The sequence below is a fragment of the Staurois parvus genome, unplaced genomic scaffold (assembly GCF_062004578.1).
Source record: "Staurois parvus isolate SC_StPar_1 unplaced genomic scaffold, SC_StPar_1.0 ptg000166l, whole genome shotgun sequence".
Lineage (NCBI taxonomy): Eukaryota > Metazoa > Chordata > Amphibia > Anura > Ranidae > Staurois > Staurois parvus.
Window position 1 is genome coordinate 6,971,365 of NW_028317962.1, and position 12,800 is coordinate 6,984,164.

Below are 12,800 nucleotides of genomic sequence, written 5' to 3' on the forward strand. Positions count from 1 at the left end.
TGAGAGGAGCTGTGTGACGGAACCGGACCCAGACCGCACTTGGGTATTTCCGTTAGACTCCCGCTTCCCTGTCCGAACACAAATCCCCGGACACCACCGCTGATCATGCAGGAAATAGACAGCACCAGACTTCTTAACTTCTTAACCTCCCTGGCAGTATTCCCGAGTGTAACTCGGGGTAAAGTTTCAGCACCACAAGCGGTAATCCCGAGCTACACTCGGGCTTACCATGCGGCGCTGCTCCAGGATCTGTTCTTCACTTACCTTGTCCTGCGCTCCCGCTATGTCCCTCCTGCAGTGTCCCCGGCAATGTCCTCCGGCCAATGCTGGCATCTGTCTTCCGGGTTCCGTTCCCTGCAACGTCGGGACGTACGGGGGATGGAACTGGCGGGAAATTTGAAAATGACAAAAAGTGACATTCACTAAATACACTAAAATCACATAGTATAACATTATTGTATCAAACCATTTCACATACATTTTGTCCCGAGTGCTTTGTCCTGTGCCCTGCCTGCATTTTTATTGTTCTTTTTGCCTGGAAACTGAGAAATGTCCATGGCGTCCAAAAAGCGTCCCTTTAGGTCAAAAGCGGTTTTAGACCAGCTAGAGAACAGCGATAGTAAATCAGAACCACTTGCAGAATTGAGTGATAATGATTTGTGGGGAAATTCGTCATCAGACACTGAAAACGATTTTGCGACTTTGCTCAGTGATGTGCGAACTTGGCGCTATATTTCAAATTTCAGTGTTTTTGGTTTGATTATATTATTGAAATAAATGTATTATTATTATATTATTATTTTGTATGATTATTTATTAAATTATAATTTATGATTTCGTGTTTCAAATTGTAACATACCCGGGATGTTTACTAGACTTTTGTTTGGACAGATTTCAGTGAGTTATTCCTAAGAATTACAGGCCTGCAATAAAAAAAAAATACATATTTCCATGCAAAAAAATGTACCGCTTTGAGCACAGAAATACTGACATAATCAGACCGCTAGGGAGGCTACCTGGGCAGAAAGTGGTATTGAACATTTATTATATTTCAGTTTACCAATTCTTAGATGTGATGGCTGCATTCACTTTATTTTTAAGCTTTCTTTCTTTTCACATGGTGATCCTGCCATTAAGTCTGTTGCTTTTCAGCAGAACAAGCTCTACCACTGACAGGGGTGCTTACAACTTTTATTTATTCATGTAAAACCTTTATCCAAAAAGGAAAAAAACTGGTGTAACTGCAGTGTGAACTGGAGTTTGGCTTCAATTTGTTAATGTATTTAAATCTGCTAGTGCGTCTTACACTCCCCTCCCTGCACAATGCTGCTGTCCAAAAATGCAGCTGTGCTCCTTCATACAGTGGGTGTGTTACTGGCCAGATCTTCAGGTGGAAATAGAGGGGAAAAGGCCTAAAGGAAAACTAATGCAGCCACCACATCTAATGACTGCTAAGCTGTGATATATTACATTTTTGGTTTAATACCACCAGAAGGAATACATGAAGGACTTGTGTTGTGTGTGTGTGTTTGGTAATTCTCTATCAGAAAGGTGCAGCAGGATGGTTTGACACCATACCTCTGTAGGTGAAGCGTGACAGGGGTGTGTGAAATTCAGAAATGTCTTCCTTAATTTTCATGGTCGTGTCAGGTGAAACCATTGAAATCTAAATATGTTGGTTGTGTATTTTTCTTTTTTGCTGCACTCTAAGGCGAGGTTGACATCTCTGCGGGAATGGAAATGTGTGTACACAAAAGCAGCATGCGGGTTCCATGTGGCTGCTTTTAAAAAAAGGTGCCGGGACCGTTTCCCTGCAGGAAACACAGGTACAGCAGCCTCTTCAAATGAATGAACTGCTGTACCTACACAAAGCGGCATGCAGAGCTGCTTCAATATGAACTTTATTGTGGATAATTATTTGGTTTTAGTATTTGCACAAAGGGGCCCCGGTGGTCTTCCATAGAAGAAAGGGCCCACTTCTCTACTACCCAGTTGTATCCCATTGTGCTTTTGGACCCATGTGCCGCAGCACAGACTGGATGTGAAATTCCGGAAACAATAAAATAAGGTTATGCCGTCTGAAAACCTAATGCAGGCCATAGATGGGTCGAAAACCGTCCGTTTAAAAAAAAAAAAAAAAATCGGCTGATTTTCGTCCCGCCTACGGTTGGCATTTAATTACTTCTGTCCCTTTCAGAGAGCTCCGCTATTATATTTGACATGAAAAAGTATTGTGGTTGCAACAGTGTATCCATTTGTATCCATTTTGGATACAGATGTTTGTATTCAGATACAAATATACATTGTTGCAACCGCAATACTTTTCATATAAAATATAATAGCGGACTGGAATTCTTCTTCTTTTTCTTCATCTTCATGCAGGTCACGGCTCATGTGCAGATTTTTTTTATCGGTAAAACGATCAGCCGAATTGCCCATCATTGCCGGGAAACTCGGCCGATCGGCAAAATCAGCCGATTTTTTTCCCCAACTTTACTGATAAAAAAATGTGCCAAAACCCCGAAAACTGGCCGACCAATTAACCCACTAATGGTGTGAAAATCGGCCGTTTTTTTTTTTTTTTCCAGCCGAAAAATCGGCCCGATTTTTGACCGGTCTATGGTCTGCATTAGTAACAAAGTATGTCTTGATTTACAGATGGTCAAGCTTTGGGTCAACATTGTCAAGCAGCATAACAGCAATGGATGACAAATCCGCTCTCCAACATTCCAGTGTTCCATCTGATTCCACATCAACACTAAACAATGAAGACTTTGTATTAGTCGATGGTTCCTCAAACATCAACGACAAGCCACAGCTCAAGGTATGACTGTCATATTCAAAAAGCCATGACGTATACTGTATGTGAACCCTCACCTTGTGAAACAATCTGTTCAATCTATTTACGTATATAAAAAAAAACATAAATGCCCAATTTTGTTCTTTTTTTACTTTTTTTTTCACCTAGAGCAGGGGTGTCAAAGTCAATTTCATGGCGGGCCACATCAGCAATATGGTTGCCCTCAAAGGGCCAGTTGTACCTGTAAGACTAGATGTTCCAAACACCCCACCCTCCCTTACATCACAATACACCCTGTTGTCGGGAAGAAGTTGGAGGAGGAGCTGGGAAGCAGAAGGTGCAGAGTCTGGAGGAGGACCAGAGGGCTGGAGTCTACTGAATGCCTAAACCAGGGGAGTTAGAGATGAGGGGGTGCTGCGGCTTCACAGAGAAGCGCAGGATCTGTAGGAGGAGTTTTGTCCTCTTCTCTGCTGCCAACTGCTGAGACCAGGGGTGGGGGGTTGCAGAGATGAGCCTCTCGTGGGTGCATGGAGAAGTGCAGGGCTTGGTGGAGGAGTTCTGTCGTCCTCCCTTCTGCCAACTGCTAAGACAAGGTGGAGACGAGGGGGGCACCACAGCTGCAGGGGAGGTCTGAGGGCCGCATGAAATGGCCTGGAGGGCCGCTTTCGGCCCTTGGGCCTTGTGTTTGACACCTGTGACCTATAGGGTGTGGGGTATTCAAAAATTATAATGATCATAATCATATTTTACATTATAAATAGCATCTAAACCCAAAACAAAAATGCTATATATTCCAGTTTACAATGTGATGACCACATGATTTTGGAAAAAACTGGTAACATTGCTGGAGATTTCAGCCAAAGTGGAACTAAACCCTCCTCTCCTTTTCAGACAAAGAAGCTGCCATCTTGGCCTCTGTTTGATCTGCAACTGCCATGGTGCTGCACATGTGATCAGATATGGCACCAGCCATTTGATGGTTTGACAGTTTGGATGAGAACAAAAGCAAATGTGGCATTCCGCAAATGTAACTGTTTTTCGAAAGCATTAACCACCTCCCCTCCGACCGTTATATATAAATGGCCAGACAGTGGCAGTGCAGGTTCCGGTGGCCGTTTATAAACGGCCTCCCCGCCCCCTGCTTGTGCACGCTCCCTGGGAGTGCGCAGCACCGCGATCCGGACACAGTGGAACACCGATCGTTGGACGGGACCACTGTGCGAGGTCCCGATCATGTGGTCACGGATTGGCCAATCAGTGATCACATGCAGAGTAGTAAGCAAGATGTCACTTCTGACATCATTGCTTACTACGTGTGAAATATGTGAATGATCACATAGATCACATGGTACAAGGCTATTCACAACAGCCTTGTACCATGTGACAAGCTGTGACCAATCACAGCTCACACAGTAGTTCTCAATGGCTGCAAGAAATTATTGCTTTTACAGCCTTTATGGGTGTAAAAGCAATCAGTGTAAAAAAAAAAAAAAACTCACCCCCCACAAGTAGTACAGTGTCATCATGGTGACACTGTATTGCTAGGGTGACAGTATGTAAAAAAAAAAAACATAAATAATATAAAAAAAAAAAAATGTTTAAAAATTATAATTTTTGGTTATAAACTAATTTGGTTTTTTTTTTTTTTTTTACTAAAGATAACGGAATAAAGTTAGGCCAAGAATTATGATGACATAGTATTTATTTGCAAAATTTTATAAGAAAATCACCCTTTTTCAAATTTTTTGGACTTTTTCATTTACATAGCAAAAAAAATAAAAATCCCAGTGGTGAAAAAATAACACCAAAATAAAGCTTTATCTGTCTCAAAAAAATGCTAAATTCATATGTGTACAGTGTTGTATGACTGCGCAATTGTCATTCAAAGTGTGATAGCACTGAAAGCTGAAACTTTGGCCTGGACAGGAAGGGAGTAAAAGTGTCCGGACTTGAAGTGGTTAAATTGATGGGTTTAGTTGCGCTATAAGTGTAACTGGAAGTTACAAAGACACTGGATTTCTGAAAAGCTCAACTAGTATTTTCTGTACTCACTGAAAATTATTTTAGACTGAAAAAATCCCAAAGGCAGTCAACTGGTAAGCTGCAGTATATTACATTTTTGTTCTTGGGTTTAGATATACTTTATTGGCTGCACATACCTCCGTATTGCTTTTTCTCTCTCTTTTCTGGAGAGTTATGTAATTATTTCTACTACATTGGCTGTACTGGACTCTCTTAGGAATGTACTGCTTGTCCCGTAGAGACTCCTCTTTATGCCCTAGGTGTACGACGGGACACGGGATCTTCTCCCCGTGTTTTGAACATGGCCAAAACTGGTTTAGTACTGGCAAGATACAGGATATTCTAAACCATGCATTTGCTCTCTTGATCCAAAGATGTGTGTTATTGGAGTACTTGAACTCCTGAAAGATGACCAATGAAGAACAAGTCACTATTTAGCCAGGAAAACCAAAGGATAACATTGGCAAGCTCTCCATCCCCCTGCACCTGGAAGTCCAAAGCTGGCCATAGATGGAGTGATTTTCGTGGTTGCAGGAAAGAAATCGCTTGATTTCCCCCATCAGTTAGTATTGATGGGGGAATACCTCCCGCGGAGCCATTGTGCTCTCCTGCTGGGAAGGGTGGGCAGGGGGAGCCGTCCCCACTGGGAGGACACAGTGACTAAAGCTAGCGGCTATAATAGCCACTAACAATAATCACATGTTAAATCCAACAGACTGGTTGTACCCAAGTTGACCAGTCAATCATTTTGGGTATATTCAGCCCTGGTTCACACTGATGCGGTGTGGAATTTTCAGCATTTTCAGTGCGAATTCCGCAGCGCATCAGAATCGCGCCCCGTTCATGCAAATCGCTGCGGGTGTGTATGTTAACAACACCCCGACATCGGTCTGCAAAATGCGGTGCGATGTCCCGGATCGCATAGGTGTGACTACTCATGCGATTCGATTCTAGTGCGGACTCAAAAAAGGGTCCTGCACATTTTTGGTGCTGGTGTGGTGCGAATAGAGCCATACAAAATGTATAGCTCCAATCGCACCCCACACAAATTGCATGTGACTTGCACAGGAATGCGGTGCGGTTCCTATGTGGATCACGTGATATACCGCACCGCACATAGGTGAACCCAGGCTCAGCCTGCCCATACATGGTTAGAATCTTGGCCAGTCCCTGCTGAACCAGCTGAGATGTGAACTGCCTATGGCCGGCTTTACTTATCATATAGGCTGCTGTGAGTTGCTGCACTTCATGTGTAGCTTACTGCCTTGATGGATAAAGGTCTGTGTGTTTTGTATAGTATGGACTTTGGTAATCATGCTGTTTGTTGTCAGATAATGTCAAATGGAGATGAACAGCTGGAAAAAGCAATGGAAGAGATTCTCCGAGATTCGGAAAAGAAGCAGAATATCAGCTCATCCACTGGTGACAGCTATGCTGAGATGAGTGCAGCATCCTCCACTTTCAGTGCCAGAAATCCTCCACTTACATTAGTCTTGGATCCCAACAATACAGGTCAGTCTTAATGTTTTTATTTCTGTCTGTGTCCCCGTTAGGGAGATACACCCTCTCGATTTGTCCCGTTTACCATTATCATTGAAAGTGAAAGTAAAAGAAAACCCCAAATTTTGGGTTGTCCCCAGAAAGGTAATATGGGGTAAATCTTCCAATGAGGATACTAGTTCTCATGACTTGGGGGTCCCCAAGAAATTCCCTTAATTTGCAGGGATATCCTCTCACTTCCTGTTTGGCAATGGGACAGGAAGTGAAGGGAAATCTCTGAAATGGGACACAGATGGCGAAAAAAAAAATCTGACGGGTTATAATCCCCTCTTGGTCTATCTAAAATGAAAAAAAAAAAGCTTTGCCTAAAGTTCTACTTTAGGGGAGGGGGGCAGGTAGATCATGCTTTGTTTGACTAGTACTCTAATAATGATTTTTTATAACAGAAACTTTTGGGAAGTATTGACTTATTTGCCCATGTGTTTCCATTTCTGTATTTTACTGACTTCTTTTTTGATTGTATAGTTTTTAAATGCAAAAATATTAATTTAAAATTGTTGACACTAATAGAGCCTCGGATTATGGGAAGCAGGGTGACATCACTGAAATTGCTGGTACCCTAGATTTTTTGTCTGGCCTAGTTATACTTTTTTATTTTTCACTCAATGGGGAATTATCCGTGTAACCTGCCTAATCTTGACATACTGTAACTGATTTTTTTTGTATTTCAATGATTTTTATTAATTTATAAACATTTAAAAAAAAAACAGGAGCAACAAGACACGCCCATGCAGAGGCCATCAATTGCACATAAAATAACTGATTTTTTAAATCATTTCAGAGGTTCCAGCGCAGAATGGCAGCACGTCAACAAATCCCCCAGAAGAGGAAAGTGTCTCGTTTCACAAGCTGTCCTATTTAGGCCACATGAAGGTTTCAGCTCCCCGCAGTGAGACAGAGGCCCTTCGAGCTATGGCCTCAATGAGAGCAAATTGTTCGTCTGCTGTCATTGTCACTCTCTATGTACCCAATGTTCCTGAAGGTTCTGTCAGGTGAGCACAGCACATCATTCCCTAGTGACAACTTCCCCCCCATCCAATGCGGCTGCTTAACAGAAGCAGAAACTGATAACAAGAGCAGATCTGAATTGGTGACTTTTATTGACCAGTTAGATTCCTTGTTGATTCTTGAAGATAAAACTTAACTGATAGCAGTTTGTATTTTCTTCTCTATGCTGCTATTTTATTTATGCAGTCAGTGTTTTTTTTTATACCTATCACATAACCTAATCTCCAGCCCTTACTCACACATGTCCATTTTAATGCAGCAAAATGTAAACATTTTGCTGTATAAAAATGCATTTCAATTACAAATCCTATTTTTTTCCTATATCTGATTTATAGCTATGTTCTTCAATTTTTTTTTTGTGAAAGGCAAAGGGAAACTATATGAGCCAATTTACACCTATATGTGTGTATTATCAAGCATGCTGCATGCTCACGGAACAGTAAGAAACCAGACTTAGAAAACTCGTTTTTTCTTTGCGCATATGCGTACATTTGACGAGCGTTTTTAAGCGCATTTACTTGCAGTTGATTTGCGTTTGCATGTGGTTAAGGCTCGTTTTTCTATTAACATTTGTGAGGTCACTTCTTTTCTTTCCTTGGACTTCTATCTGCACTGCAATGTGTTACAGTGCATTTACTTGCTGTTTTGCGCATTTGTGTGTGGGGAAAAATGCAGCATACTCTCCCTTTTTTTTTTTTTTTTTTGAGAGCACTGTACTGCTATGGTGTGAACTATGCCCATAGGACAGCTTGGATTTTGAACTGTGTAAGCAGTTGGAGTGCAGTCAAAAATGCATCCAATGGCACCTGGAATGAAAGGGTCCTTAAACCACGTATACACATTGAGAATATTGGACGAATGATCGTCCGTTTTTTTTTTTTTTTTTTGCATGCTAGTCTCATATTGAAAGTGAAGTGGTTACCAATGTTCCGAAAATTTTCGTACAACAGCATGAAAATTCGGAAGTGATGTAATGTATTTGTATTGTTATTTTGGACAAAAACTGTACTGGTTAAATGAAAATCATACAATCTCGTGTTGTATTGTACAACAACATTTTTCATGCTTGTTCCTTCGAGTAATTTCGGATGCTTGCTGTGTACTGTCAGATTATTGTACACTTGCTTTGAAAGCACCAGTTTTCTTACGATTTCTGATCATGTGTACGGGGATTTAGGGTTTTCAGCTTGTTTCTTAATAGAACAAATTTAGGAAATCTGATCACATGTTGTTAGGCCTGGCTATCAGTCTAGTAGTGAGTAGTTTAAATCTGATCACATGTAATTAGGTTTGGGCTTTTTTTTTTTATCATTTTGCATTCAGCTCGAAAGCTGAATGAAAAAAAATCTACGCTTGTACTCCCAGCTGGCAATGCATGGTTACCTTTTTTTCGTTCAGCCAGTGGGCCTGAATAAAAAAGAAAAGTGAACCTGTTTCCCCATCCACACAAACTAGTTGAATGGAGGAATTTTCCCCCTTCCTTGCTGGGACATTGTATTCTGACAGCAGCACCCACCGACCCTTTACAGACTGTCTGTTTACACGGTCACAACAACAAAGATTGGTCGCACCAACCTAGAGCATTACCAAAACACAATTTTATTAGATGTACAGTATATGACAAATTATATACTCACAAACGCATGTCATGCCCAAGCATATCAAGAAATGCAAATGAGACTGCCTCCAGGTCCACAGTGCTTGACTGAGGGCATGGGAAGACCTCATAAGCGTCCAAAACAGCTTATGTGTTTCGAGGGTCAAGTCCTCTTCTTCAGAGCCTCAGAGGGCTCTGAGGAAGAGTGTTTGACCCTCGAAAATGCGAAAGCCATTTTGGACGCTATGAGGTCTTCCTATGCCATCAGTTGAGCACTGTGGACCTGGAGGCAGTCTCATTTGCATTTCTTGATACGCTTGTGCATGCCATACATTTGTGAGTATATAATTTGCAATATACTGTACATCTAATAAAACAGTGTTATGGTAGGGCACTAGGCCGTTGTGCCCTCTCTTTGTTGTTGTTTTCTAGCATATGAAAGGATACCCACAGTCCTGAGGGGGCAGCAAGACATTTTGCGCTTTACCTGTAAGTCAATCAAGTTCACCAAGTCCTTAAGCACCACACTCAAGTGCAGGAGGTTGTTCTTTGATATTTTTACAAGCTCACACCTAGGAGTTCAGCCACACCTGGCCATTATTTTGTGTGGCGGTCCTTAGAGCATACATTTTTGGTTATATAGACAAAAAGTGATAGAGGTGTCATAGGGAACCCAATACTTGATAACGCTTGGCACAACGTTTAATAGCAGTTTTTTTTTTTTCAGAATAATGGACCAATCCACAAATTCAGAAGTTGCCTCTTTCCCAATCTACAAAGTTTTGTTCTGTGTGCGAGGAAGAGATGGGACGTCAGAGTGTGATTGCTTTGCATTTACATCAAGAGAACTGGACACCGATGACTTTCACATCCATGTGTTCAGCTGTGAGATCAAAGAGGCGGTGAGTGTTTCAATTTCCTCATGTTTACAGATCCTATTGACAAGGTCATTTAAAATGGAATGCATGTTTAACATCTAATTTGTTTAAGTCATTTTAATGGTATTCATTTTTATTTCTGCAGATATGAAGTTTAAATTCTATACTTAGCGACCTTTGTTACGAAATGGTGAGCCTGCTTAAAAAGCAGTCACTTGTGTAGCCTCAAACACTGCTTAGCCTTAGACTAGTGGTTCTCAACCTTTCTAATGCCGCGACCCCTTAATACAGTTCCTCATGTTGTGGTGACCCCCAACCATAAAATTATTTTCGTTGCTACTTCATAACTGTAATTTTGCAGTGGGAGGACTAGCGCCCCATCACTGATGTCAGTGGGATGAATAGTGTCCCATCGTTGGTGTCAGTGGGATGAATAGTGCCCCATCGTTGGTGTCAGTGGGAGGAATAGTGTCCCATCGTTGGTGTCAGTGGGATGAATAGTGCCCCATCGTTGGTGTCAGTGGGAGGAATAGTGTCCCATCGTTGGTATCAGTGGGAGGAATAGTGCCCCATCATTGGTATCAGTGGGAGGAATAGTGCCCCATCATTGGCATTAGTGGGAGGAATAGTGCCCCATCATTGGTATCAGTGGGAGGAATAGTGCCCCATCATTGGCATTAGTGGGAGGAATAGTGCCCCATCATTGGTGTCAGTGGGAGGAATAGTGCCCCATCATTGGTATCAGTGGGAGGAATAGTGCCCCATCATTGGCATTAGTGGGAGGAATAGTGCCCCATCATTGGCGTCAGTGGGAGGAATAGTGCCCCATCATTGGTATCAGTGGGAGGAATAGTGCCCCATCATTGGTGTCAGTGGGAGGAATAGTGCCCCATCATTGGTATCAGTGGGAGGAATAGTGCCCCATCATTGGTATCAGTGGGAGGAATAGTGCCCCATCATTGGCGTCAGTGGGAGGAATAGTGCCCCATCATTGGTATCAGTGGGAGGAATAGTGCCCCATCATTGGCGTCAGTGGGAGGAATCGTGCCCCATCATTGGTGTCAGTGGGAGGAACAGTGCCCCATCATTGGTGTCAGTGGGAGGAACAGTGCCCCATCATTGGTGTCAGTGGGAGGAACAGTGCCCCATCATTGGTGTCAGTGGGAGGAATAGTGCCCCATCATTGGTGTCAGTGGGGGGAATAGTGCCCCATCATTGGTGTCAGTGGGAGGAATAGTGCCCCATCATTGGTGTCAGTGGGAGGAATAGTGCCCCATCATTGGTGTCAGTGGGAGGAATAGTGCCCCATCATTGGTGTCAGTGGGAGGAATAGTGCCCCATCATTGGTGTCCGTGTGGTGGAGGGGGGAATAGTGCCCCATCGTGGGTGTCAGTGGGAGGAATAGTGCCCCATCGTGGGTGTCAGTGGGAGGAATAGTGCCCCATCGTGGGTGTCATTGGGAGGAATAGTGCCTCATCATTGGGGTCAGGGGGGGGGGGAATAGTGACCCATCATTGGTGTCAGTGGGGGGGGGGGGGAATAGTGACCCATCATTGGTGTCAGTGGGGGGGGGGGGGGAATAGTGTCTCATCATTGGTGTTGGTGGGGGGAGGAATAGTGCCCCATCGTTGGTGTCAGTGGGGGGAGGAATAGTGCCCCATCGTTGGTGTCAGTGGGGGGAGGAATAGTGCCCCATCGTTGGCGTCAGTGGGGGGAGGAATAGTGCCCCATCGTTGGTATTAGTGACACAAATGATGGGGCACTATCCCTTCCACTGACACCAATGATACTTACCTTGCTGACTCCTGCTCCAGCCTGGGCTCGCTCTCTCCCTCTCCCATCTACAGCCTGCATACCTGGCTGCAGCAGCAAAATTTGCACTTACCTGTCAGCTGTCTTCCTTCTCTGGCCTCTCTCTTCACTCGCTCCTGCAGCTCCCTCGATCTTCTTTGATCTCCGCGCGCTGCCGCTCGGCTCCTCCTCTCCAAGCTCCACCTCTTCGCCGGTGATTGGCCGCCTGTGTGCCTCTCCTGAGCTACAGTTCCGGTGGCCAATCAGCGGCGAGGAGGCGGAGCTGTTGAGTGATCCCGGAGGTGTGGCCAGGTTACAGGGGCAGCATATCATCCCGCCCACAGATCGCCTGAGACAGGAGCGGTGTCTCGGTTCCTAAGACCATCGGAAATATGTGTTTTCCGATGGTCTTAGGCGACCCCTGTGAAATGGTCGTTCGACCCCCAAAGGGGTCGCGACCCCCAGGTTGAGAACCGCTGCCTTAGACCAACAATGGCTCTGAACTGGCTCAATTCAGTAAGGCCAGACTAGCTTATAAAATATTATTATTATTATACAGTATTTATATAGCGCCAACGGTTTGCTCAGCGCTGTACATTATAATGGGAGACAGTACAGTAACAATACAATACACAAGGGGTTCGAGGGCCCTGCTCCTTGGAGCTTACAATCTAAATAAATACTAGCAGTAGCTTAAAAAAAGACCCTGACACCAACCTAAAGTGATTCTAAAGGTTAATTTTTTTTTTTGTATGTGTGTACAATAACAAACATAGCTATACTTACCTGCTGTGTGTAGTGGTACAGAGCAGCCTGAATCCTTTTCTTCTTCGGTCCCCCACAGGCTCTCCTGTCTTCTCCTTTCTGTCGGGTGCCCCCACAGCAAGCAGCTTGCTATGGGGGCATCCGCTGCTCACTGTGCCCGCTCCCTTTCTCTTCTCATTGGCTGTTATTGACAGCAGCATGAGCCAATGGCTCCTGCTTGCTGTCTCAGCCAATGAGAAGGCAGAGACCTGGGACAGCCGAGGCTGTCATTCACATTGCTGGATCATGATGAGGCTCAGGTAAGTATTGAGGGGCTAGGGGCACTGCTGTACACAGAAGGTTTTTTTACCTTCATGCATAGAATGCATGAAGGTAAAAA

At 43.8% G+C, this 12,800-nt stretch overlaps 1 protein-coding gene across 1 annotated transcript in view; it reads left to right on the top strand.

Annotated features, from left to right (window-relative positions):
* Positions 1-12,800, top strand: part of LOC149462827 (rab GTPase-activating protein 1-like) — a gene marked incomplete at its 3' end in the record, with an annotated part of 162,451 nt that overhangs the window by 66,825 nt on the left and 82,826 nt on the right. Inside the window, exons 2-5 of the mRNA XM_089676349.1 lie at positions 2,659-2,824; positions 6,154-6,334; positions 7,164-7,374; positions 9,715-9,889. Of these exons, the coding sequence (XP_089532475.1) occupies positions 2,702-2,824; positions 6,154-6,334; positions 7,164-7,374; positions 9,715-9,889 (690 nt within the window). The remainder of the gene's footprint in view (positions 1-2,658; positions 2,825-6,153; positions 6,335-7,163; positions 7,375-9,714; positions 9,890-12,800) is intronic.